General features: G+C 44.9%; 1 protein-coding gene across 1 annotated transcript in view; it reads right to left on the reverse strand.

Moving 5' to 3' along the window:
- The window catches only part of LOC139373820 (CUB and sushi domain-containing protein 3-like), a 740,037-nt gene that overhangs the window by 632,848 nt on the left and 79,438 nt on the right, over positions 1-27,751 (reverse strand). The window contains exon 2 of the mRNA XM_071114860.1: positions 4,635-4,857. Coding sequence (XP_070970961.1) covers positions 4,635-4,857 — 223 coding nt within the window. The remainder of the gene's footprint in view (positions 1-4,634; positions 4,858-27,751) is intronic.

The following is a 27,751-nucleotide window of genomic DNA, read 5'->3' on the forward strand; positions in this document are numbered from 1 at the left end:
GGAGGGAGGGAGAGACAGAGAGTGAGGGAAGGACGGAGATAGGGAAGGAGGGAGAGGGAGGGGCAGGGAGAGAGGGAGAGACAGAGAGTGAGGGAAGGAGGGAGATAGGGAAGGAGGGAGAGGGAGGGGCAGGGAGAGAGGGAGAGACAGAGTGAGGGAAGGAGGGAAGGAGAGAGAGAGAAGGAGGGAGAGAGGGAAGGATGGATGGAGAGAGGGAGAGAGGGAAGGAGGGAGAGAGGAAGAGAGGGAGAGAGGACGATGCTGGTGACACTGCCTCTGATTGCAGAGACAGGATTTAAATTAGGGGGTAAAGTATGAACATAGTGTTTGTCTCTTACAGAGAGGAACACGGTCGATGCAGAGTGTGACCCACAGGGAGAAGCTCAGCCAGCCTGACAGCAAATACCTGCATTGTGTGTGTGTGTGTGTGTGTGTGTTTGTATCTATCTGTCTTCAGAACTCTGCCTGTTACAGTATATTTACTGCTTTAACTGTTTACGTCACCCCCTTCCCTCTGGGGTGTCTAGTCTCCTCCTTCCCTCTGCGGTGTATAGTCACCTCCTTCCCTCTGGGGTGTCTAGTCTCCTCCTTCCCTCTGGGGTGTATAGTCTCCTCCTTCCCTCTGGGGTGTATAGTCACCTCCTTCCCTCTGGGGTGTATAGTCTCCTCCTTCCCTCTGGGGTGTGTAGTCTCCTCCTTCCCTCTGGGGTGTGTAGTCTCCTCCTTCCCTCTGGGGTGTATAGTCTCCTCCTTCCTCTGGGGTGTATAGTCTCCTCCTTCCCTCTGGGGTGTATAGTCTCCTCCTTCCCCCTCGGGTGTCTAGTCTCCTCCTTCTCTCTGGGGTGTCTAGTCTCCTCCTTCCCTCTGGGGTGTCTAGTCTCCTCCATTCCCTCTGGGGTGTCTAGTCTCCTCCTTCCCTCTGGGGTGTCTAGTCTCCTCCTTCCCTCTCGGGTGTCTAGTCTCCTCCTTCCCTCTGGGGTGTCTAGTCTCCTCCTTCCCTCTGGGGTGTCTAGTCTCCTCCTTCCCTCTGGGGTGTCTAGTCTCCTCCTTCCCTCTGGGGTGTATAGTCTCCTCCTTCCCTCTGGGGTGTGTAGTCTCCTCCTTCCCTCTGGGGTGTATAGTCTCCTCCTTCCTCTGGAGTGTATAGTCTCCTCCTTCCCTCTGGGGTGTATAGTCTCCTACTTCCCCCTCGGGTGTCTAGTCTCCTCCTTCTCTCTGGGGTGTCTAGTCTCCTCCTTCCTCTGGGGTGTCTAGTCTCCCCCTTCCGCCTGGGGTGTCTAGTCTCCTCCTTCCCTCTGGGGTGTATAGTCTCCTCCTTCCTCTGGGGTGTATAGTCTCCTCCTTCCCCCTGGTGTGTCTAGTCTCCTCCTTCCCTCTGGGGTGTCTAGTCTCCTCCTTCCTCTGGGGTGTCTAGTCTCCTCCTTCCCTCTGGGGTGTCTAGTCTCCTCCTTCCCTCTGGGGTGTCTAGTCTCCTCCTTCCCTTTGGGGTGTCTAGTCACCTCCTTCCCTCTGGGGTGTATAGTCTCCTCCTTCCCTCTGGGGTTTCTAGTATCCTCCTTCCCTCTGGGGTGTCTAGTCTCCTCCTTCCCTCTGGCGTGTCTTGTCTCCTCCTTCCCTCTGGGGTGTATAGTCTCCTCCTTTCCTCTGGGGTGTCTAGTCACCTCCTTCCCTCTGGGGTGTCTAGTCTCCTCCTTCCCTCTGGGGTGTCTAGTCTCCTGCTTCCCTCTGGGGTGTCTAGTCTCCTCCTTCCCTCTGGGGGGTCTAGTCTCCTCCTTCCCTCTGGGGTGTCTAGTCTCCTGCTTCCCTCTGGGGTGTCTAGTCTCCTCCTTCCCTCTGGGGTGTCTAGTCCCCTGCTTCCCTCTGGGGTGTCTAGTCTCCTCCTTCCCTCTGGGGTGTCTAGTCTCCTCCTTCCCTCTGGGGTGTCTAGTCTCCTCCTTCCCTCTGGGGTGTCTAGTCTCCTCCTTCCCTCTGGGGTGTCTAGTCTCCTCCTTCCATCTGGGGTGTCTAGTCACCTCCTTCACTCTGGGGTGTATAGTCTCCTCCTTCCCTCTGGGGTGTCTAGTCTCCTCCTTCCCTCTGGGGTGTCTAGTCACCTCCTTTACTCTGGGGTGTATAGTCTCCTCCTTCCCTCTGGGGTGTATAGTCTGCTCCTTCCCTCTGGGGTGTCAAGTCTCCTCCTTCCCTCTGGGGTGTATAGTCACCTCCTTCCCTTTGGGGTGTATAGTCACCTCCTTCCCTCTGGGGTGTATAGTCACCTCCTTCCCTCTGGGGTGTATAGTCACATCCTTCCCTCTGGGGTGTCTAGTCACCTCCTTCCCTCTGGGGTGTATAGTCACCTCCTTCCCTCTGAGGTGTATAGTCACCTCCTTCCCTCTGAGGTGTCTAGTCACCTCCTTCCCTCTGGGGTGTCCAGTCTCCTTCTTCCCTCTGAGGGATATTGTCACCTCCTTCCCTCTGGGGTGTCTAGTCTCCTCCTTCCCTCTGAGGGGTATTGTCACCTCCTTCCCTCTGAGGGGTATTGTCACCTTCTTCCCTCTGGGGTGTCTAGGCATTTATCTCCACATCCTTTTTTTAATTGTATACTTCCGGCCCGTCCTTGGACACTGTGCTATCTAACCTCCAAACGAGCTTCAATGCCATACAACACTCCTTCCGTGGCCTCCAACTGCTCTTAAACGCTAGTAAAACCAAATGCATGCTTTTCAACCGTTCGCTGCCTGCACCCACACGCCCGACTAGCATCACCACCCTGGATGGTTCCGACCTAGAATATGTGGACATCTATAAGTACCTAGGTGTCTGGCTAGACTGTAAACTCTCCTTCCAGACTCATATCAAACATCTCCAATATAAAATCAAATCTAGAATTGGCGTTCTATTCCGCAACAAAGCCTCCTTCACTCACGCCGCCAAACTTACCCTAGTAAAACTGACTATCCTACCGATCCTCGACTTCGGCGATGTCATCTACAAAATAGCTTCCAATACTCTACTCAGCAAACTGGATGCAGTTTATCACAGTGCCATCCGTTTTGTTACTAAAGCGCCTTATACCACCCACCACTGCGACTTGTATGCTCTAGTCGGCTGGCCCTCGCTACATATTCGTCGCCAGACCCACTGGCTCCAGGTCATCTCCAAGTTCATGCTAGGTAAAGCTCCGCCTTATCTCAGTTCACTGGTCACGATGGCAACACCCACCTGTAGCACGCGCTCCAGTAGGTGTATCTCACTGATCATCCCTAAAGCCAACACCTCATTTGGCCACCTTTCGTTCCAGTTCTCTGCTGCCTGTGACTGGAACGAATTGCAAAAATCTCTGAAGTTGGAGACTTGTATCTCCCTCACCAACTTCAAACATCTGCTATCTGAGCAGCTAACCGATCACTGCAGCTGTACATAGTCTATTACTCAATTTTATCTACCTCATCCCCATACTGTTTATATTTATTTACTTTTCTGCTCTTTTGCACACCAATATCTCTACCTGTACATGACCATCTGATCATTTATCACTCCAGTGTTAATCTGCAAAATTGTAATTATCCGCCTACCTCCTCATGCCTTTTGCACACAATGTATATAGACTCTCTTTTTTTCTACTTTGTTAATTGTTTACTCCATGTGTAACTCTGTGTTGTCTGTTCACACTGCTATGCTTTATCTTGGCCAGGTCGCAGTTGCAAATGAGAACTTGTTCTCAACTAGCCTACCTGGTTAAATAAAGGTGAAATAAAAATAACAAAAATGTAAAATTGTTTGGCGGTTTTTGATTCAATTGAACATGTTCCACATGGAGCGTAGTGCTATTAGAGGAGGTGACGTGTGTGTGTGTCAAATCTAAATGTATTTGTCTCATGCTTCGTAAACAACAGGTGTAGACGAACAGTGAAATGCTTAATTACTTCATTTCCAACAATACAGAGTTAAATATAAAGATAGCTCTGATAGCCATGATGAAACCGGGGCTTTATAAGCCGCTTCGCCAGTTACCACAGTCCCCCTAATGAATGACTAGAATGTTCAAAGCTAATGAGGGTTCCGAGGGCACAGAAAACATTCCAATCAAACGGCAAGGTTTTGAAAGGAAAGGATCTGCTGTGTATTAGCACAGGTTAATGGGACCCGGAGTAATTACAATAACCAGCTAATTGGACAGAGCTGTTCCATTTTCTCTGCCTTAATCACCTGGTGTGATTTCTCAGTGGCGGCTTTAATTCGGTCAAACTGCCGGAGCGATCTTGTATCCATGTAAGCAACAAATTACAATGGAATGATTTGGACTGATCTCTTTCCCAGTGATCAAACGTGTTCGGAAATGAGTGAGAGAGTTCTGCCTGCTCTGATAGAAGAAGCTGCTGGGCTTCCATTTTAGATTAGAATGGGCTAATCAGGTTATCCAAGACCATATCGCTCTCAAAGTCCGCTCTGCTCTGACGAAAGTCTTGCGTGAAAGGAACAGTGTAAGTAGCATACTCATCTATCTTTTAAAATGTCAACCATAAAGCTGAAAATCCTATATTCAGCTACTAGAAGAAAAGAAGAAGCAGGATTTTATCAGACAGGGATTGAAGAATTAAGGCAAGGAGATATATAGAAATAGGAAATGAACATTGTATTAAAATGGCACCCACCTCGTCCTGAAGTTCACCGGATGAGGATGTCCATCATAAAGCGATAAAAAGTCATACTCCTCCTCCACAGCGAAGGACTGAAAGACAATTTGAATTCGGTTCCCCTCCTCTGCTACAATAACCCATGTACAGTTAGCCCCATTGGGGTACCCATACGGAAAACCTGGGCTTTCAATGGTGCCATTACGACCTTTCAGCATCCCACCACACGTATATATGAAACCTGGAGAGGAGAGAGGAGATAACAGATGAGCATTATTTGGGAGGCGTCTATATAATTGACTCATAGTGCACATAACAAGCAACACAACGATGTAATCACTGCGGTATAGTTATCACCATTATGCGGGAAAAACAGAGATTTGACCAAAAAAAGCAGAGTAAAAAATAACTACAACTTTACCGCACAAAAACATATGTGTGGATAAACTAAACTCAGATACAGTGTTCCTCTGTAGCTCAGTTGGTAGAGCATGCCTCTCTTCCATTCTCAGGAGACCACTCATACATACAACATTTATGCACAACTGACTGTAAGCCACTTCGGATGAACGCGGCTGCTAAGTGGCATATATTACTTAAGTGATAATGCCCTCAAAGCCGTTGTTTGGAGGATATGTTGGCATGGGTGTTGTTAACCGTGACAATATATCCTCCAAACACCGGCTTTGAGGGCATTATCACTTTAATACAACGGGTTACCAACATACTCAAATACTGATTAGCATATTTTCACAAAAAAACTTTATTGTGATGAATTCATTCAGACTATTTCATCCTTTCACAAGATATAGTCACGAAAAACAAATTTAGGGTTGCTACCCAAGCCGGCTGGTCATTCGTTCTATTGGTTCGATGGTCAGAGACGCGACCCAGTCGTTCAGTCTTTTTGTTCTGTATCTATGGACGTGACCCAGTCGTTCGTTTTAAATGTTCCATTGCCAAACAGGCTGGCAACATTTTCATCCCTTGCTTGCTAACTAGCCAACTACGGCTAACTTACAGTCACGCCAAACAGAGCAGATAGAATAATAACAGTCGCTGCATTTGTTTAAGATTTTTTATAGTGAGATTTATTTGGATAAATCCATAACAACGAGCTAATGAGGCACAATTTTGCCTAGCATTGAAAATGTGCTTTCTTGTTAGGACAATGTTGTTCATAGGAGATAGCAAACAACACAACTAACACAATAACTTCAAACTGAAGCTGGAAAGATGGCAAACTAGCTTGTTTTACCTTGTTTCAATTGACATTTATTTTCATACATCCATAAAAGTGATGCCAGCTGATTCATGATTTTGGCTAGCTGAGAAACACTGCCTGCCTCTCTCTCTTGTCCCGACCACTACAAGTTCACTAATATGGGACAGTTGAAGATCGAATTTGAATATTGAAACAATGTTGCAAATGACGGAGAGACAGACAGTACGGTGAAAACATAAATGTTAGTCTAAAAGAAATGTGAGATAATGTCTAGATGCTTTTTTTAATAGTGGAGATCAAGTTCATAAAGTGACTGGTTAGGCTGATGAGACAGTGGATAGCTCAGTCATGTTGAACAGTAAATAGGCATTGTAACGTCATAGATTTCATTTAGCCGATAGTAACTTGTGGAATAGACACTGGCTGGAATGCGCTTTTAACCAATCAGCATTCAGGATTAGATCCGCCATTGTATAAAGTTTGTTGTAAAATGGGTGGTTCGAGCTCTGAATGCTGATTGGCTGACAGCCGTGGTATATCAGACCGTATACCATGGGAATGATAAAAACATGTATTTTTGCTCCACTAATTACTTTGGTAACCAGTTTATAATAGCAATAAGGCACCTCGGAGGGTTTGTAGTATATGGCCAATATACCACGGCTAAGGCCTGTATCCAGGCACTCCGTGTTGCGTTGTGCAAGGGAACAGCCCTTAGCCGTGCTATGTTGACTATATACCAAACCCCCTCAGGCTTTATTGCTTAAATATACCACGGCTGTCAGCCAATCAGCATTCAGGGCTTGAACCACCCAGTTCATATTACTGTATGGCAGATGTCTCATCTAAAAGCATATTGATAAAGATACAGATAAAATATAGTGCAGCCCTTTCCAGAAACCCTACTGTACTGCTATATACCGTATGTAGCAGGTGCCTGATCGGGAGTCTAGCAGTGTGCTCTTGCTGCATACAGTGACACAGACACACAGACACCATGTCCTGCATGGGGAGAGACAGCAGGCCGCCACAATCACGCCCAGCATGCCGCCCCTAGAATATCAGTCTCAGCTAGATGCATGTCCAATGCCATGCTGTGTGTACTGTGCTTTACTTTGGGAGGAAGACTTGCTCTGCTATTTAAACACAGAGACCTTACACAACACCACTACTGCACTGCTGCATCGCTTAGACCCTTTCTCATGGGCTTGAAGTAAAACACAATCATGATTCAATATGGAGACTGTAACCCTGGATCTCAGTAACCCTAGGTCAGCATAACCATGGGTCAGAATAACCCTGGGTCAGAATAACCCTGATTCAGAATAACCCTGGGTCAGAATAACTGTGGATCAGAAGAGTCCTGGGTCAGAATAACCCTGGGTCAGAAGAGTCCTGGGTCAGAGTAACCCTGGGTCAGAATACCCTGGATCAGAAGAGTCCTGGATCAGAGTAACCCTGGGTCAGAATAACCCTGGATCAGAAGAGTCCTGGGTCAGAGTAACCCTGGGTCAGAATAACCCTGGATCAGAAGAGTCCTGGGTCAGAATAACCCTGGATCAGAATAACCCTGGATCAGAAGAGTCCTGGATCAGAGTAACCCTGGGTCAGAATAACCCTGGATCAGAAGAGTCCTGGGTCAGAATAACCCTGGGTCAGAATAACCCTGGATCAGAATAACCCTGGATCAGAAGAGTCCTGGGTCAGAATAACCCTGGGTCAGAATAACCCTGGATCAGAAGAGTCCTGGATCAGAAGAATGCCTAATGGTAGAAGCACTTTTGCCAGCCCTGTGGCCTTCGTGGTATAATGGCTTCAGAATGGCTGACCTCCAGATGATCTATACACAACAGGCCTCCATGTCCTGGATGAACCCTGGTATTCTTTCGGCTCCATTGTTAGCAAAAGCCTCCCATTCACATTGTCTTTCAATGGAGTTCAATGGAAAATACTCCAAGCAAAGGCTCGCATTGATAGTTTAAATTTGAGTTATTCTCAATCAAAACAGTAACCGATGCCAGTATATTAATGGGAATTTGGTATTATATTCTAGGTTTATTAATGGTATTATATTCTAGGTTCATTAATGGTATTTTATTCTAGGTTTATGAATGGGAAATTGGTATTATATTCTAGGTTTATTAATGGTATTATATTCTAGGTTCATTAATGATATTTTATTCTAGGTTTATGAATGGGAAATTGGTATTATATTGAAGGTTTATTAATGGTGTTATATTCTAGGTTTATTAATGGAATTATATTAATAGGTTTATTAATGGTATTATATTCTAGGCTTATTAATGGTATTATTTTCAATGTTTATTCATGGTATTATATTCTACAGTGGCTTGCGAAAGTATTTACTCCCCTTGGCATTTTTCCTATTTTGTTGCCTTACAACCTGGAATTAAAATTGATTTTTGGGGGGGTTTGTATCATTTCATTAACACAACATGCCTACCACTTTGAAGATGCACTATATTTTTTATTGTGAAACCAGCGAGAAATATGAAAGAAAAGAAAACGTGAGCGTGCATAACTAACTATTCATTCCCCCCAAAGTCAATACTTTGTAGAGCCACCTTTTCCAGCAATTACAGCAATTGTCTCTATAAGCTTGGCACATCTAGCAACTGCGATTTCTGCCCATTCTTCAAGGCAAAACTGCTCCAGCTCCTTCAAGTTGGATGGGTTCCGCTGGTGTCTCAATTGGATTGAGGTCTGGGCTTTGACTAGGCCATTCCAAGACATCTAAACGTTTCCCCATAATCCACTCAAGTGTTACTTTAGCAGTATGCTTAGGATCATTGGAAGGTGAACCTCTGTCCCAGTCTCAAATCTCTGGATGACTGAAACAGGTTTCCCTCAAGAATTTTCCTGTATTTAGCACCATCCAACATTCCTTCAATTCTGACCAGTTTCCCAGTCCCTGACGATGAAAAACATCCCCACAGCATGATGCTGCCACCACCATGCTTCACTGTGGGGCTGGTGTTCTCGGGGTGATGAGAGGTGTTGGGTTTGCACCAGACATAGTGTTTATCTTGATGGCCAAAAAGCTAAATTTTAGCCTCATCTAACCAGAGTGCCTTCTTCCATACGTTTGGGGAGTCTCCCACATGCCTTTTTTTGCAAACACTTTAAGCAATGGCTTTTTTTCTGACCACTCTTCTGTAAAGCCCATCTCTGTGGAGTGTACAGCTTAAAGTGGTCCTATGGACAGATACTCCAATCTCCGCTGTGGAGCTTTGCAGCTTCTTTATCTATGGTCTCTTTGTTGCCTCTCTGATTAATGCCCTTCTTGCCTGGTCTGTGAGTTGTGGTGGGCAGCCCTCTCTTGGCAGGTTTGTTATGGTGCTATTCGTTCCATTTTAAATAATGGATTTAATGGTGCTCCGTGGGATGTTCAAAGTTTCTGATATTTTTTTATCACCCAACCCTGATGTACTTCTCCACAACTTTGTCCCTGACCTGTTCGTAGAGCTCATTGGTCTTCATGGTGTCGCGTGCTTGGTGGTGCCCCTAGCTTAGTGGTGTTGCAGACTCTGGGGCCTTTCAGAACAGGTGTACATATACTGAGATCATGTGACAGATCATGTGACACTTAAATAAAGTCCACCTATGTGCAATCTAACTAATTATGTGACTTCTGAAGGTAATTGGTTGCACCAGATCTTATTTAGGGGCTTCATAGCAAAGGGGGTAAATACATATGCACGCACCACTTTTCCACTTATTTTTTTTTTTAAACAAGTCATTTTTTTCATTTCACTAATTTGGATTATTTTGTGTATGTCCATTACTGTAACGCTCGTCGTCTTCCTCTGATGAGGAGTAAGAGAGGTTGGACCAATTTGCAGCGTGGTATTTGCCCATTTTAATAAGACAAACTGAACACTACACAAATACAAAATAACAAAGTGAAACAAACGAAACGGTCCCGTGTGGTAACAAACACTAACACAGAAAATAATCACTCACAACTCAAAAGTGAAACCAGGCTACCTAAATATGGATCTCAATTGGGGACAACGATAAACAGCTGCCTCTGATTGAGAACAATACCAGGCCAAACACAGAAATCCCAAAACGTAGAAAAAGGAACATAGACAACCCACCAAACTCACGCCCTGACCATACTAAAACAAAGACATAATAAAAGAACTAAGGTCAGAACGTGACAGCACCCCCCCCCCCCCCCCCCAAAGGTGCGGACTCCGGGCGCACAAACTAAACCTAAACCTATAGGGGAGGGTCTGGGTGGTTATCCGTTCACGGTGGTGGTGGCGGCTCTGGCACGGGACGTGGACCCCACTCCACCATAGTCCTTCTCCGCTTCTTTACCCGCCTCCGGTGCCTCTTTAACGCGGCGGGGACCCAAGCCACGGATCCCGAATGGACGGGAGATTCCGGAAGCACCGGACGGACGGGAGACCGGTGCGGCGAGGTGGAATAGCCCGCACTGGGCTGTGCTGGCGAACCAGGGACACCGTGAGTAGGGCTGGTGCCATGTACCCCGGCCCGAGGAGACGCACTGGAGACCAGATGCGCTGAGCCGGCTTCATGGCACCTGGCTCGATGCCCAACCTAGCCCGGCTGATACGAGGCGCTGCTATGTATCGCACCGGGCTATGCCTGAGCACCGGGGACACCGTGCGCCTCACGGCATAACACGGTGCCTGCCCGGTCCCTCTCTCTCCACGGTAAGCACGGGGAGTTGGCGCAGGTCTCCTACCTGACTTCGCCACACTCCCCGTGTGTACCCCCAAAAAACGTTTTGGGTCTGCCACTCGGGCTTCCAGCCACGCTGCCTCCTCATACCACCGCCTCTCGGCTTTCGCTGCCTCCAGCTCAGCCTTAGGGCGGCGATATTCTCCAGCCTGTGCCCAGGGTCCCTTTCCGTCCAGAATCTCCTCCCATGTCCAGGAGTCCCGAGATTGCTGCTGCTTCCCTTTACCACGCTGCTTGGTCCTTTGGTGGTGGGTGTTTCTGTAACGGCTGTCTTCCTCCTCCTCCGACGAGGAGGAGTAGTAAGGATAGGAGGACCAATGTGCAGCGTGCTACGTGTTCATGCTCTTTATTAAAACAAGCGAACACTGAAACAAAACAATAAACGACACGTGAAATATCCAACCGAAACAGTTCCGTGTGGAACACACAGACACAGCAAATAAACACCCACCAAACACAAGTGGGAAAAGGCTACCTAAGTGTGATTCTCAATCAGAGACAACTAACGACACCTGCCTCTGATTGAGAACCATACCAGGCCAAACGCAAACACAACATAGAAAACGGAACATAGACAACCCACCCAACTCACGCCCTGACCATACTAAAACAAAGACAAATCAAAGGAACTAAGGTCAGAACGTGACAATTACATGAAATCCTAATAAAAATCTATTTAAATTACAGGTTGTAATGCAACAAAATAGTAAAGATGCAGAGGAAGATTAATACTTTTGCAAGGCGCTGTATGTCTATTAATGGTATCATATTTGAATTATTAATCCAGATAATTAATGGTATTTTATTGTATGTCTATTATTGGTATTATATTCTAGATAATTAATGGTATTATATTGTATGTCTATTAATGTCACGTTCGTCGTATAGAGGAGACCAAGGTGATATGAATACATTCTTCTTTAAATAAAGAAAAAACACTAAACAAACTAACAAAACAAACGTGAGTGCTAACATGCAACTACACAGACAAAAACCCACAAAACCAAAATGGAAAATCAGGGACAACGATAAACAGTTGCCTCTGATTGGGAACCAATTCAGGCCACCATAGACCTACATTACCTAGACATACAAAAACCCATTGATATACAAAAACCCTAGACAGGACATACACACACATGCTCACCCTCGTCACACCCTGACCAGACCAAAATATTACATAAAACATAGATAACTAAGGTCAGGGCGTGACAGTGACCCCCCCTCGCCAAAGGTGGGACTCCCAACCGCAAACCTAAACTTATAGGGGAGGGTCCGGGTGGGCATCTACCCTCAGTGGCGGCTCTGGTTCTGGATGCTGCCCCCTTCTTTACACTGAGTCCGCTCTTGTAGCACTGACCCGTGGATCATCGCGTAGGCTCTGGACTGCGGATCCTCGCTGTAGGCCCCGGGTTGGGAACCCTCGCTGCGTGGACCATCGCTGGATGTTCTGGACGCTCTGGACTGCCGAGGCGCATTGTAGGCCTGGTGCCGGCACTGGTGGTACTGGGCTGGTAACACGCACCTCAGGGCGAGTGCGGGGAGGAGGAACAGGGCGTACTGGACTCTGGAGGCGCACTGGAAGCCTGGTGCGTGGTGTCGGCACTGGTGGTACTGGGCTGGTGACACACACCTCAGGGCGAGTGTGGGACATACTGGACTGGGGAGGCGCACTGGAGGTCTGGAGTGTAGAGCTGACACAACCCGTCCTGGCTGGATGTTTATTTTCGCCCTTCGAATGCAGGGCACAGGACGCACTGGGTTGTGCAGACTCACCGGAGACAAAGTACGCAGAGCCGGCGCAGGATATCATGGTCCAGAGAGGTATATCCAATTTTTTTTATTGGGGCTGCCTCTCGGGCTTCCGTGCTAGCTGTGTACCTTCATATCGTCGCCGCTCCTCTATTCTCCGGTATTTCTCCTCGTAGTATCGCCGTTCCACTTTCGCTGCGTCTCTCTCCTCCTTAGGACGGCGATACTCCCCCGGCTGTGTCCAGGGTCCTGCTCCATCTAATATCTCCTCCCAGGTCCATTTCCCCATTAAGCGCTGTTCCTCCTTTTCACGCCGCTTGGTCCTGGTTTGGTGGGTTATTCTGTCACGTTTACCGTATAGAGGAGACCAAGGCGCAGCGTGATATTCTTTACATTCTTCTTTAAATAAAGAAAGAACACTAAACAAACAACCAAAACGAACGTGCAGCTATAAAGACCGAGTGTCTCACAAAACCAAAATGGAAAATGGCAACCTAAATAGGATCCCCAATCAGAGACAACGATAAACAGCTGCCTCTGATTGGGAACCAATTCAGGCCACCATAGACCTACATTACCTAGACATACAAAAAACCCATTGATATACAAAAACCCTAGACAGGACATACACACACATACCCACCCTCGTCACACTCTGACCAGACCAAAATAATACATAAAACATAGATAACTAAGGTCAGGGCGTGACAATTAATGCTATTATATTGTATATTTATTAATGGTATTATATTGTATGACTATTAATGGTATTATATTGTATGACTATTAATGGTATTATATTGTATATCTATTAATGGTATATTTTAGATTATTAATGGTATTATATTCTAGATAATTAATGGTATTAAATTCTAGACCTACTGTCCAGTACACACAGATATCCCCATTGGCTGGGTGGTGATGTTAAATTCATATAAATCGCTGCTGAAGATGATGCTCCCCCGAAATACGAAAGGACAGAATCAATTTGAAACCTGTCCAAGTTAATTCCAGGGGAACATACATTTTTCTGGAGGTGAAGTATGTTTGTGATCTGCTAAAGGTTGCACATAGTATCACACAGTAGTAGGGGTAGCCTTGCAGGGCATCGGTTTCTCTTGGCATTGGGGAAGTAATACACTCCAGTGATCACATATTATCCACACCGTGAGAGGAATAGATCAGGGAGCCATCTGGAGAGATAGCTGCTGACAACACTGCCCTTCTCTGCATGTCTCCTTCTGCTACCAATGAGATCACACACGCAAGCACGCACGTACGCACGCACGCACGCACACGCACACACACACGCACACACACACATCCACATCCATCTTCACATTATATCTGTGTTACTGGTTGTGAACATATAGTAAGTAGCCACACTGTGTAGTGTATAGCATGATCTCTGTGCTTGTGTGCTAGTATCCATATAATCCATAGGGATCCATAGAAGTAGGAATTAGAATAGGAATAATTTAATAGGATCTCTATGAAGGGATCATACAGAGACCGGTAGGAGACATGGTCTGCTGTGTTATCAGACATGCTCAGACAGGCCCAGACAGGCCCAGACGTGATCAGACAGGCCCAGACGTGCCCAGACATGCTCAGCCATGCTCAGACATGCCCCGACATGCCCAGACGTGTTCAGACATGCCCAGACATGCTTTTAGTATGGTACGCGGCACAGGAGGTTGGTGGCACCTTAATTGGGGAGGACAGGCTCATGATAATGGCTGGAGAGGAATAAATGACATGGTATCAAACTCATCAAACACATGGTTTCCATGGTTTCCATGTGTTTGATACCATTCCATGCACTCCATTTCAGCCATTACTATGAGCTGTCCTCCCCTCAGCAGCCTCCTGTGGTACACGGCATGCACGCATGGCTAACTGTCTGCTTCCTGCTCTCCCTGGTTTTTCCTGGTCTTGTCCGTGATTCGCTGTGAAGGGCCAATGTGGCTCACAGCTCTAATTGCACCACATACTGTACTGCCACGGGAGGGATGGGGCATGACAGATGAGCATATGAAGTCACAGGTTGCGTACCAAATGGCACCCTGTTCCCTATTTAGTGCACTACTTTGAACCAGGGCCCATAGGGCTTGGGTCAAAAGCAGTGTATTATATAGGGAATACGGTGCCATTTGGGGTACACCCACACAGCCACAGACATCCAGTAGCAACTGTTGAGTGTTAATAGGTCTGGACGCAATCAACGCCCGAACAGACAGAGGAGTATGTGGGGGGTAAAGTCGTTGAGGATTGCCTGGGACTCAAACATTGGGGGAGCTAGCGTTTGTTGACATGTTTTGTCATTGGAATCGTTAGCTAGCCTGAGAAGGTGAAAAGCTGCCATTGCTGGGAGGACGTCACTATAGAAATCTGGATGAAATATGACAACAGTCCAGACAAAAGTCTGCTTAAAATTAGCAAGAGTATTTAACTTTACAGTAGTACAGGCATAGTGTCACGGATCCCTCCGGAACATTCATTACGCACACCTCGCCCCTATTCCCAGGGATTAGTAATTGTTTAAGTGTGCCCTTGGTTTACCATTGTCCTGTCTATTATTGTTACAATGTCTGTTGGTTCGTGTGAGTACCTGTGCTGTGTGTTTTGGCTTTCGTGCCATTGTGGTTTGCATAGATGATTACTGGTCTCGGCCCGTGTGTTAATCATTGTGCGCTTGTGTTATTTATTCGAGGTACTCCTCGCTCTTCTGTTTGGGTTTCTACCCTGTGTTTTGTATAGTGTTTGTTTGGTCTTCGTCCCCATGCCTTTACACAGCACTCCGTGATTTGGGTGCAATAAAAAAAACTATTACGCATTCCTGCGCCTGTCTCCCAAATCATTCATACCAAGTGTGACACGTAGTGATTCTTGAAAATAATATACTGCAGAGAGGGGGGGAGAGAGAGAGGGGGAGAGAGAGAGAGAGAGAGGGGAGAGAGAGATGTACTATTTATCCTCTCCACCACTCCCCTTAAGGGTTAATTAATGTAAGGGTGGTGAAAGGAGGGCTTTTTCCCCGACTGTGTGAACACTGTGGAGCTATCTAGAACCTATGTGAGCCCGGGGTATGAATGATGAATCATCATGGTCATGGACGCCAGTTCGATTTTTTTGGAGGAGGGAGATTTTCAGATGTTTTTTCTGGATTTAAGACGATGAAGCAGTTTAGTGGAAACATCCCTATCTTCCCGCAGTCTCTTTTCCATCTCATTTACCAATACACAGTTTCCAATTAACGAGTGCAATGCGGAATCCACCTACGTCTAGAGGGAGTTTTTTAAAACCACCTCAGATGCTCAACGGCGCGAGCCGAGAATGACACACAAATGACACACTACTTTAGGCTCTCTGGTTGAAAGTGGTGCACTATATAGGGAATAGGGTGCCATTTGGAACACAGATGGAAGGCTGGCATGGGATGGAAGCCGCTTAAAAGTGAGGAGCACTGCGTTGGGCGTTGGTGGTGTATAGTCCTACCGAATGACTGAACACAAACTGTTCCACAAAGCTATCTGAGAAAGATGGAGGAAGAGACACGACTAGTTTGAATAGTGCAGCTGTATACACTTAACCAAGGACGAGTATGCCTAATACAGAGTATGCCTAGTAACAAAACATATTTCTTTCCAAAGCTAAATATAAAGCCTTAAAGAAGCAATCAGCAGTTGAAATAATAACAAAGGGCCCTCCAAGCCCCTGTTTGAGTAAAAATCTGAGAGATGGGGCTGGAGAAAAGTAACCACTCTCAAATTCATAGACAGGGCTATTGATACAATGACTGACCATCCATTATATAAAATGTAAAATGTTTGAGGCTATACAGTGTTTGTTTACATTTACTTTGTTTACAAGCATTGGAGTAACACGATCTTATAATTTGGGTTCTGACAGGGTACAGCAGTTGAAGTAAAGACATGAGGCATTTATAAGTTATATTCTTCAAGAATCAATGGGTACATCTCATTAATTTACAAGTTAAAAAAAACGTATGTAGCAATTGCAGATTGCACCTTTAAAGGGTGACACAACGCATCTGTGACTTGACATGATTCTAGAACACGCATTTCACAGTCCTAACCATCAAATCTGCTGTTTCCATAGACCTAATTACCAAACGCCATGTTTGTCAACGTTTAGTGTCATTAACTAAACCCAGTGGCTTGCCAGCAATTAGTGACAGTGATGCTGTACTGTATGTACACATTATCCAAGCCTCAATGCACTCACAAGGGCCGTTTGAACATGTTGGTCATCTACTGTCCACTCTCAACCTCCATGGCTAAAGCTGAAGGGTACGACAGGAGCTCTAAGGTAGAGGTCTGCACAACTGATTTCTTCACCCACGGTTCCCGTCCGCACCCACGGTTCCCGTCCGCACCCACGGTTCCCGTCCGCACCCACGGTTCCCGTCCGCACCCACGGTTCCCGTCCGCACCCACGGTTCCCGTCCGCACCCGCAGCTTTTCATACCTCACTGCTGCCACCGCTGGATTTCTTTCGACTCAAACCTGGTACCACAAGAACTGGTCACCGAACCCAACCACTGTCCTGGAATATTATATGAAGCATATGTGACTTGCTAGCCATGGTCCCAGCAATTGTGTATCCCTACAGGCAATATCAAAATGTGCAAAAATAACCAAAAAAATAGGTTAAATTACTAAAGATTCTCACGTTGCCAATTATATTAGGTTATTGGTACTGCTGGGCTACATCTGCGAATAGAATAGAAGTAGCTTGACGAGAGCAGATTTAGAGAGACCTGCACTTTCTCATTTTATAGCCTACCTTTTAGGAGGACGATTTGCAAGCAGAGACAAATAAATGGTTAATCAATATTTATAGAAAATTAAAAGGTGCAAAGTTCTCTCACCATGGTAGCCTATGCGTGCCTTGCGCCTTTTTCCTTTTCAATTATTATCACATTTTTGGAATGCACCTTGACTCAAGTTGGTTGAGCATCTTCCACTTCTTTCCATTATCAATATTTACAGACACTGTAGTAAACTAGAGTCTATTCATATTTAAGTACATTATCTTGGAAAGATAACTGCTACTTGATTGTGCACCCATGCATATATACCAGTGGAGGCTGCTGAGAGGAGAACGGCTCATAATAATGGCTGGAACGGAGCCAATGGATTAGCATCAAAAACCTGGAAACCATGTGTTTGATGTATTTGATTCCATACCATTCCACTTATTCCACTCCAGCCATTACCATGAGCCTGTCCTCCCCAATTAAGGTGCCACCAACCTCCTGTGGTATATACTCTTGGCAGTCTACTCTTGATCTCGCCCAACTCGGAAAGGAAATTCAGGCTACTGAATTTGAAGCAGCAAATTCTGAGTGTGTGAATAATGTGACAAATATATGCTTTTAACACAATAGGCAGGCTAACGCATACAAACCAGAAAGACGACCGTTGCCAAATAATCTGCGTGACAAATGTTTTTTCTCAACACAAAGTTGTCTGTCTGACCGCCCGCAGCATGAAAAATGCCGACCGCACCACAATGATCTCTGTTGGATCAGCAGGATGCGACCCTCTACTCTAAAATACCATGTATGTTTGATCTAAAAATGTGGTAGGGGGCTTTTATGGTGGGTGTGACGCAATTGCTGAGCCTCCAGAAGCATTCAGATGCCAAAATCAAACTCTGGACTGCATCGCCTTGCACCTCTCCATCCGACATCTGGCCACTTCAGACGTCGGATTGACAATGTAAATCATTTTAGGCACTGCTTCTATTGGAGATTCCCTCTCTCTCTATCTTTCTCTACTTCCCTCACTCTCCCTCTGTGTGTGTTTACTAGTACTGGTTATAAACGGGGAGATTATGTTGAATCTATATTTTATTGCATCCCTTGAATAATGTGCACTCCCACTGGGCATAGACATCCTTTCAATTGCTAGTTTTGATTTAAATTTGGTCAAGTTGTCAACTAATGTAAATTCAACTGAAATCAACAAAAACATTACCATGTCATTGGATTTAGGTTAAACAAAATAAGAAATTCCCTTACATTGGTTACTTTTTGCTAAACCAATCAGATTTCCATGTTGATTCAAGGTCATCACATTGTTTGGTTGAAATGATGTGGAAACAATATTGATTCAACCCATCTCTCTACCTATGACTCCTATCCTTCAGACCTACACTGCCTCAAAGGTGTGGAGCGCGGTGTGAACAGTGGGATTCCTATTCAGAGAGAGAGAGAGAGAGAGAGAAGAAAGAGCGAGCGAAAGAGAGAGAGAGAGAGCTTTCCTATCATTTGTCATCACTGGTGAGAACCAGGGCGTTTTAAATCCCATCAGTCAGCTGACAGGTGCTCTGAATGACAGAGTGACCATTTTAATTAACCACAAGCGAGACAAGACAACATGGGGTGACTGCAACTCCCTCCCTACTTAACACCTAGGTAGTGATTAATAGAGAAAGCAGAGAGAACCTTACCCTTAACCTATGACCTTGTCTCATCAGTGGCTTGTCAGTCACTGTGAATGAGTGTGCTCTCTTAGAGCTATTTTTACATGTTGAGCTTAAATTTCACATGTGAAACCATATTTCACATACAGTGGGGAGAACAAGTATTTGATAACCTGCAAATCGGCAGGTTTCCTACTTACAAAGCATGTAGAGGTCTGTGATTTTTTTATCATAGGTACACTTCAACTGTGAGAGACGGAATCTAAAACAAAAATCCAGAAAATCACATTGTATGATTTTTAAGTAATTAATTAGCATTTTATTGCATGACATAGTATTTGATTCATCAGAAAAGCAGAACTTAATATTTGGTACAGAAACCTTTGTTTACAATTACAGAGATCATACATTTCCTGTAGTTCCTGACCAGGTTTGCACACACTGTAGCAGGGATTTTGGCCCACTCTTCCATACAGACCTTCTCCAGATCCTTCAGGTTTCGGGGCTGTCGCTGGGCAATACGGTCTTTCAGCTCCCTCCAAAGATTTTCTATTGGGTTCAGGTCTGGAGACTGGCTAGGCCACTCCAGGACCTTGATGATTCTTACGGAGCCACTCCTTAGTTGCCCTGGCTGTCTGTTTCGGGTCGTTGTCATGCTGGAAGACCCAGCCACGACCCATCTTCAATGCTCTTACTGGGGGAAGGAGGTTGTTGGCCAAGATCTCGCGATACATGGCCCCATCCATCCTCCCCTCAATACGATGCAGTCGTCCTGTCCCCTTTGCAGAAAAGCCTCCCCAAAGAATGGTGTTTCCACCTCCATGCTTCACGGTTGGGATGGTGTTCTTGGGGTTGTACTCATCCTTCTTCTTCCTCCAAACACGGCGAGTGGAGTTTAGACCAGAAAGCTCTATTTTTGTCTCATCAGACCACATGACCTTCTGCCATTCCTCCTCTGGATCATCCAGATGGTCATTGGCAAACTTCAGACGGGCCTGGACATGCGCTGGCTTGAGCAGGGGGACCTTGCGTGCGCTGCCGGATTTTAATCCATGACGGCGTAGTGTGTTACTAATGGTTTTCTTTGAGACTGTGGTCCCAGCTCTCTTCAGGTCATTGATCAGGTCCTGCCGTGTAGTTCTGGGCTGATCCCTCACCTTCCTCATGATCATTGATGCCCCACGAGGTGAGATCTTGCATGGAGCCCCAGACCGAGGGTGATTGACCGTCATCTTTAACTCTTCCATTTTCTAATAATTGCGCCAACAGTTGTTGCCTTCTCACCAAGCTGCTTGCCTATTGTCCTGTAGCCCATCCCAGCCTTGTGCAGGTCTACAATTTTATGCCGGATGTCCTTAAACAGCTCTCTGATCTTGGCCACTGTGGAGAGGTTGGAGTCTGTTTGATTGAGTGTGTTGACAGGTGTCTTTTATACAGGTAACGAGTTCAAACAGGTGCAGTTAATACAGGTAATGAGTGGAGAACAGGAGGGCTTCTTAAAAAAAACTAACAGGTGTGTGAGAGCCGGAATTCTTACTGGTTGGTTGGTGATCAAATACTATGTCATGCAATAAAATGCAAATGAATTACTTAAAAATCATACAGTGTGATTTTATGGATTTTTGTTTTAGATTCCATCTCTCACAGTTGAAGTGTACCTATGATAAAAATTACAGACCTCTACATGCTTTGTAAGTTGGAAAACCTGCAAAATCGGCAGTGTATCAAATACTTGTTCTCCCACTGTATGTTGTATTCAGAGATCATATGTTAACACCACCTTTCATGTGATGAGAATAATACACAATTGCATTTTCACATGTAAAAAATAAAAAACTCCAAGTGAAAATCTCACTTTCACAAGTTAACATGTGAAAATCAGTCAAATCTGAAAATCAGTCACATGTGAAAATCACATTTGCAGGTTCACATGTCAGAAAAATCTCACTTTCAAATGTGGAACTGCAGATTCCCATGTTGGGTTGAAATAGTGTTATTCTCCTCAGGTGAAAAGATGGTGTTAAGATGTTGCAGTAGCAGCAATGTTTCCACATTTGGAATAAGGGTGACTGCATCTAAAAATCAGTCACATGCGAACAATTTTGCATGACATTCACGGATCAGTGAACATAATACATTTTTGGGGGGCAGGTTAATGGATCACGTTCAAATAGTGACATTTGTTGATACATCAATTTTTTGGGTTTATAAAATAATTCTATGTACCCATTAGTGGTGCGCGGGTCATCTGTTTGTTCACCCGCACCCAACTGCTAATAAACCATCCATAACCGGCCGACTATATGTGATAAGGTGAGCATATAGGTGCTAATATAGAACATTCTCTATAGGCTACAGTCAAAAACGACAGAATATTACAGTGGGTGCAAGATTTTTTGTTGAAGCCTGATTTAGATATGTTTCTGCTTATATATCAACTTGTCTTTAATTAGATTAATGCATCTTCTTATCTGTCATTTCTGTCATTTATGCGTACAGTTAAACCCTAAAGTTTAGGCTTATGCACTAATACCAGATAGCCTAAAATAATGAACGAAAAACCTCAATGTAGCCTATATAAATTGCAGGCGTATTATACATTTATGGATTTATACAGTTATTGCTTCTCTTTATTCAACCTGCCTGCAAACCACCCGACTGTAAATCAAACACAATATTGAATTACCCTTAACCCTGTGGATATAACCCTGGGAACTGCGGGTTATGAGTCAACCCGCCCATCAATAGTACCCATTGATTCTTGAAGAATATAATGTATAAATGCCTCATGAGCTTAGTTCAACTGTTGTACCCTGTCAGAACCCAAAATATAGGTTGGTTTAACTCCAATGTTTGTAAACAAAGTAAATGTAAACATACACTGTGTAGCCTAAAAACATGGTTACAACTATAATTTTGATATAATGGATGGTCAGTCCTTGCATCCATAGCGTAGTGTGGATTTCAGAGTGTTTGCGTTTCTTCAGCCTCATTCCTCAGCTTTTATCCGAAACTGTGGCTGGGATGGCACTTTGTTAATGTTTCAATTAAGGATTACAACTTTAAACAATTTTAATAGTGTTATTATATAGTGCAATTCTCTAGTGAGTGAGTTACTTTTATTCCATTAATATCAAGCAACATTTCTGAAGTCGAGAAGAAAATTCTTAGTACTGCAAACAAAAATAATGATTTTAAAAGCAAAACATAAACCCAACAGCTGTGTGGGAACAGCAGCCACCACCCGCAGCTCCATATCTGCCTTCACTTCCGAGCTGCGATGAGTTTTCAACCACCCAGTCGGCGGATGAGAAGCATCGATCCGGCTATTCCACCTCCGCCAAGGGGCAACCATCAGCATCAAATCCAAGTCTTTGTGGACTCCGTGGCCGCGGGTAATTTCACCTATCAGGACCTCGCCAGAGAACTACTAATCTCCTGCGTGAAATTCCCCATCCCTCTGCAGATTCAAGCCCTAGATGGACGCCCCATCGGCTCCGGCCAGGTGAAATATCAGACCAAGCCGATTCAACTGCAGGTCGGGGTGAACCACTCAGAGACTCAAAGGGCCCGGTTCTTCTTCTTGAGAACTGCCTTTAACACCCCTAGTGGCCACTATGAATATTTATTATCGAACGCACCGACAGTCTTCCAAGAATTGGTCAATGACACTCTTAGGGACACGTTGAATCGGTTTGTCTTTGCTTATCTCAACTACATCCTGATATTCTCAAGTCCCTTCCTGAACACATCCTGCACATCCGCCAAGTCCCGAGACACCTCTTGCAGAGTCAGCTATACATCAAGATAGAGAAGTGCTAGTTCCACCTATCCCAAATCTCCTTCCTGGGCCACATTATCTCTACCGCTGGCATCCAAATGGACCCAGTAAAGGCTAAGGTGGTCACCGACTGGCCCCGTCCTACCAAACCCAAACAAGTCCAGCGGTTCATCGGGTTTGTCAATTTTTACAGACGTTTTATACACAACACAACTTTGGTGCGGTGGCAGCGCCTTTCACGGCCCTAACCCGCAAATCCCAGACCCATTTTTGAAGGACCCCAAGGCTGACAGGAGCAGGGGTGGTCCTTTCACAGCGGAACATGTGAGACAAGAAACTGCACCCATGTGCCTTTCTCTAAAGCGGTTCACACCAGCGTAATGAAACTACGATGTAGGGCTATGGCCCTGAGGGGCGGGCGTGGGTGCCTGCCCAGACATCCTGGACCCTGGACTTGTTCGGGACCACGTGGTGGTCACCCTGGCTCCGTGGATGGAGCCGCACCTGTCATGGTAACACCTGTCACCAGAGGGCGGCGGAGACCGCCCTAGAATCTATAATGACCTTTAGGTGTTTTCTGTTACTAATTATGATTCCTTTTAAGAGAGGTGTTTTCTGTTACTAATGATGATGTCTTTTAAGAGAGGTGTTTTCTGTTACTAATGATGATGTCTTTTAAGAGAGGTGTTTTTTCTGTTACCTTTTGCAAAAGCTTGATTTGTTTGCTCTTGCTTGTCTCTGATTGAGTTTGAGTCTTACTGTTGATTTTTTTCCCAGTTTTACTTTGTACCTTCTGTTAAATATTTTCTAGTAAATTATTTACGTTTTTCCCTCAACATGTTCTGTCCCTGGGGGTTCTACCTCACCATGTCACAAACTTTGGTTTTGTTACCCTGGCTTTTCGCTGCCTTTTTCCATTTGCAAGTTTTCCCACATTCATACCAGCAACATAGCACCCTGCATTCCACTGCTGGTTTGTCTCTGAAGCTAAGTCGGTTTGGCTCTGGTTGGTTCCTGAATGGGAGACCAAATGTTGCTGGAAGTGGTGGGGAAAGAAGGATGTGAAAAATAAACATGTAAAAAAAAAAAAAAAAGAGATTTCTTTTTATGAGGGAAAAACTTCACACGTCCGAAACACATGTGTCAGACTCGTGAATATTACAACAACAAAAAATGATCATTATTTTTTTCACGTGAAGTTTCTGGGGTGTTTTATTTGTAAGGGTAGCCTCACTAAAATCACACCTTCGCTTGGGAGTGGTTTTTCCGAGACACACACACCCCAGATGCACTTAGAATGGACTATGAGTGACAATGTTTCAAATTGATTTTCAGCTTTTCGCACTAAAGGATCCCTCCAAGATACAAATCTAACTCTATGCACTTTCCCTATACAGCAGAGTAAAAATGCTAGCTCTTCTGGGTAGGGCCACTTACGTCAATCTGACGGCATGGAAAATTCGCAATGACAAATCTGTATCACAGCAGACAAACACAGTCATGTAACATTTCAATTACGGAGGTGACTACATCATTTTGATATCTGTCGCACACAAACATCCCATTATTAATTAAAAGATTAAAAGATAGAATCATATTTTCCATGGGAACATATCCAGATTACATCCCAAATGGCTCCCTATTCCCTACATAGTGCACTACTTTTGAAAGGATCCCTATGGGCCCTGGTCAAAATTAGTGCACACTATAACGAATAGGGTGCTATTCGGGATCCATTGAAGGGTCCTCTGTGAAATACAGATTGGCTGCTAGGCCAGGCTAGACCTGTCTGTCAAGGCTTAATACTGGGGCTCAATCACCTCCATGTACGTCTCAGAGGGAGTAAGACTCCACTCTAAAGAGAAATACGATTTCTAAAAGCAAAGGGACTCCACCTTTAATGAATTCTTGAATTACTTACATTCCCTAGAGACTAGAGCACCACTGTTGTGTGTATGAGGAGAGGAAAATCCCCTTGACTTTAAAAGCATATTTATTTTTCTTTCCTCTCAAACCTGGACAACTGTAATATCAGGACTCTGTGCACATTGTTAGATTGATACTCCATGATGGACATGGGAGGAATGGGGAGCACTTTATATTACTCTGCAGCCATTTAATCATGTTTATTATAACCCTCATCATCGCTATGTGGATATCATCGCTATGTGGATATCATCGCTATGTGGACATCATTGCTATGTGGATATCATCGCTATGTGGATGTATTGCAATTACCATTCAAATGCTAATTACTCCAACTGCTTAACTATGGGCTGCGTGAGCTAGATGTATGTTCACTGTTAAACCGTAAAGTGTCTATGATATCGACAATACAACTGTTCCCTTCCTACTTCCCTCTCTCTCATCACCTAAACACCAGGACTGCGTCCAAAATGGCACCCTACTCCCTTTATAGGTTAATACTTTTGACCAGGGTTGATAGTGCTCTGGTCATAAGGTATATAACAGATAAGGCACAGGGTGCAAATTGGGATGCAACCCAAGAGCAAGGTACCAATTAGACACAGCAGGAGATAGAGATAGCTACTAGCTAGCTAGCTAGCTAGCACATATCTGGAATATTCCTGGCATGAGGCAGGATTTTAATTGGGGACAAATGAAGCGAGGGTAATAAGATATAGCCATCCATAGCTTGAGATATTGAGCCCAAAGGGGGAACCTCCCAATTGGTTCCAGTGTATTGTGTTGCCAATACAGTGGGAACAAGACGTTAGCGGTTGTATCCCAAATGCCACCCTATGCCACCCTATTCCCTAATTCCCTATATAGTGCACTACCTTTGACCAAGGCCCATTCATTACCATCTCAAATCAAGGCTAGTAATTTGGATAGATGTAGAAAATCCCTCTGTTTTATATCGCTATATATTATTCAAACCAGACAGAACCTGAATTCTAAGGAGTTTTAGATTTGTTTTTAAAGTACTTGAATTAGTGAGAGAGAGAAGAGAGGAGTGAGAGAGGACAGAGAGGAGAATGAGAGCATGAGCGTGAGAGGGAGAGGAGAGTGAGAGCAAGAGCAAGAGCGAGAGAGAGGAGAGAGAAACAGAGAGAGATTTTTGTACTTTGTGTCACCCTGGATCTAGCTGAGCCTTGGGGACTGACTGACTGACTGCTGCTATCTACCCTTGTAGGGTGGAGAGGAGAGGAATATACAGTTGAAGTTGGAAGTTTACATACACCGTAGCCAAATATATTTAATCTCTGTTTTTCACAATTCCTGACATTTAATCCTTGCAAAAATTCCCCATTTTAGGTCAGTCTGGATCACCACTTTATTTTATTTCAGCTTTTATTTCTTTCATCACATTCCCAGTGGGTCAGAAGTTTACATACATTCAATTAGTGGGTGGTAGCATTGCCTTTAAATTGTTTAACTTGGGTCAAACATTTCAGGGAGCCTTCCACAAGCTTCCAACAATAAGTTGGATGAATTTTGGCCCATTCCTCCTGACAGAGCTGGTGTAACTGAGTCAGGTTTGTAAGTCTCCTTGCTCGCATGTGCTTTTTCAGTTCTGCCCACAAATGTTCTATAGGATTGAGGTCAGGGCTTTGTGATGGCCACTCCAATACCTTCTATTGTTTGTACAGATGAACGTGGTACCTTGAGGGGTTTGGAAATTGCTCCCAAGGATGAACCAGACTAGTGGAGATCTTGGCTGATGTCTTTAGATTTTCCCATGATGTAAAGAGGCACTGAGTTTGAAGGGAAGCCTTGAAATACATCCACAGGTACACCTCCACTTCTAAAGCAATAACATAATTTTCTGGAATTTTTCAAGCTGTTTAAAGGCACACTCAACTTAGTGAATGTAAACTTCTGACCCTCTGGAATTGCAATACAGTGAATTATAGGTTAAATAATCTGTCTGTAAACAATTGTAGGAAAAATGACTTGTGTCATGCAGAAAGTAGATGTCCTAACCGACTTTCCAAAACTATAGTTTGTTCACAAGAAGTTTGTGGACGTCACGATCGTCGTAAATACATTCAGACCAAAGCGCAGCGTGGAATCGGTTCAACATCTTTTATTGATAGTCAAACGCACAAAAAGCAATAAAGAATAAACGATACGTGACGCTCAAGCAGTGCTCACAGGCAACTAGACAGAAACAAGATCCCACAAAACACAATGGGGAAATGGCTGCCTAAATATGATCCCCAATCAGCGACAACGATAAACCGCTGCCTCTGATTGGGAACCATACCAGGCCAACATAGAAATAGATGCACTAGATCACTCACCCTAGTCACACCCCGACCTAACCAAAATAGAGAATAAAAAGGCTCTCTATGGTCAGGGCGTGACAGTGGATTTGTTGAAAACATTTTTTAATGACTCCAACCAAGTGTATTTAATTAAACTTCTGACTTCAACTGTACATGGATGGGGACAGTGGGGAGTGCAGTGTCCCAGTGGCTAGTACTGTAGGTAGAGCTGGATCAGCTCAGCAGTGGTAAACATGCGAAATAGACACTATGTTTTCCCTTATGGGCTCGTCTGCCTAGCAAGTGTAACAGTATAACTTTAGACCGTCCCCTCACCCATACCCGGGCGCGAACCAGGGACCCTCTGCACACATCAATAACAGTCACCCACGAAGCATCGTTAACCATCGCTCCACAAAAGCCACGGCCCTTGCAGAGCAAGGGCAGTATGGGTCAGTACTTCAAGGTCTCAGAGCAAGTGACGTCACCGATTGAAACGCTATTTAGCGCGCACCACCAACTAAGCTAGCCGTTTCACATCCGTTACACAAGGACGCTTTGCATGTCAACTTCTACCATGTAGAAAATACACTGGTGTGACTACCTGGATTTCTGGACATGTATTTGCTCTTCATATTGCCAAACTGAGACTGACCTAGATACAATTATAAAATGCCTCAACAGTAAAAGTCATGTTAAATTTCATTATTCATAAAAACAGCATGTCTAAAAAATGATTATGTTTGCTGACTTGAGGACAGCACTCCCTTAACAGCATCACCGTGGGCCAGTGTTACAGCATCACCGTGGGCCAGTGTTACAGCATCACCGTGGGCCAGTGTTACAGCATCACCGTGGGCCAGTGTTACAGCATCACCGTGGGCGGCCAGTGTTACAGCATCACCGTAGGCCAGTGTTACAGCATCACCGTGGGCCAGTGTTACAGCATCACTGTGGG

This window comes from Oncorhynchus clarkii, chromosome 18, assembly GCF_045791955.1.
Source record: "Oncorhynchus clarkii lewisi isolate Uvic-CL-2024 chromosome 18, UVic_Ocla_1.0, whole genome shotgun sequence".
Lineage (NCBI taxonomy): Eukaryota > Metazoa > Chordata > Actinopteri > Salmoniformes > Salmonidae > Oncorhynchus > Oncorhynchus clarkii.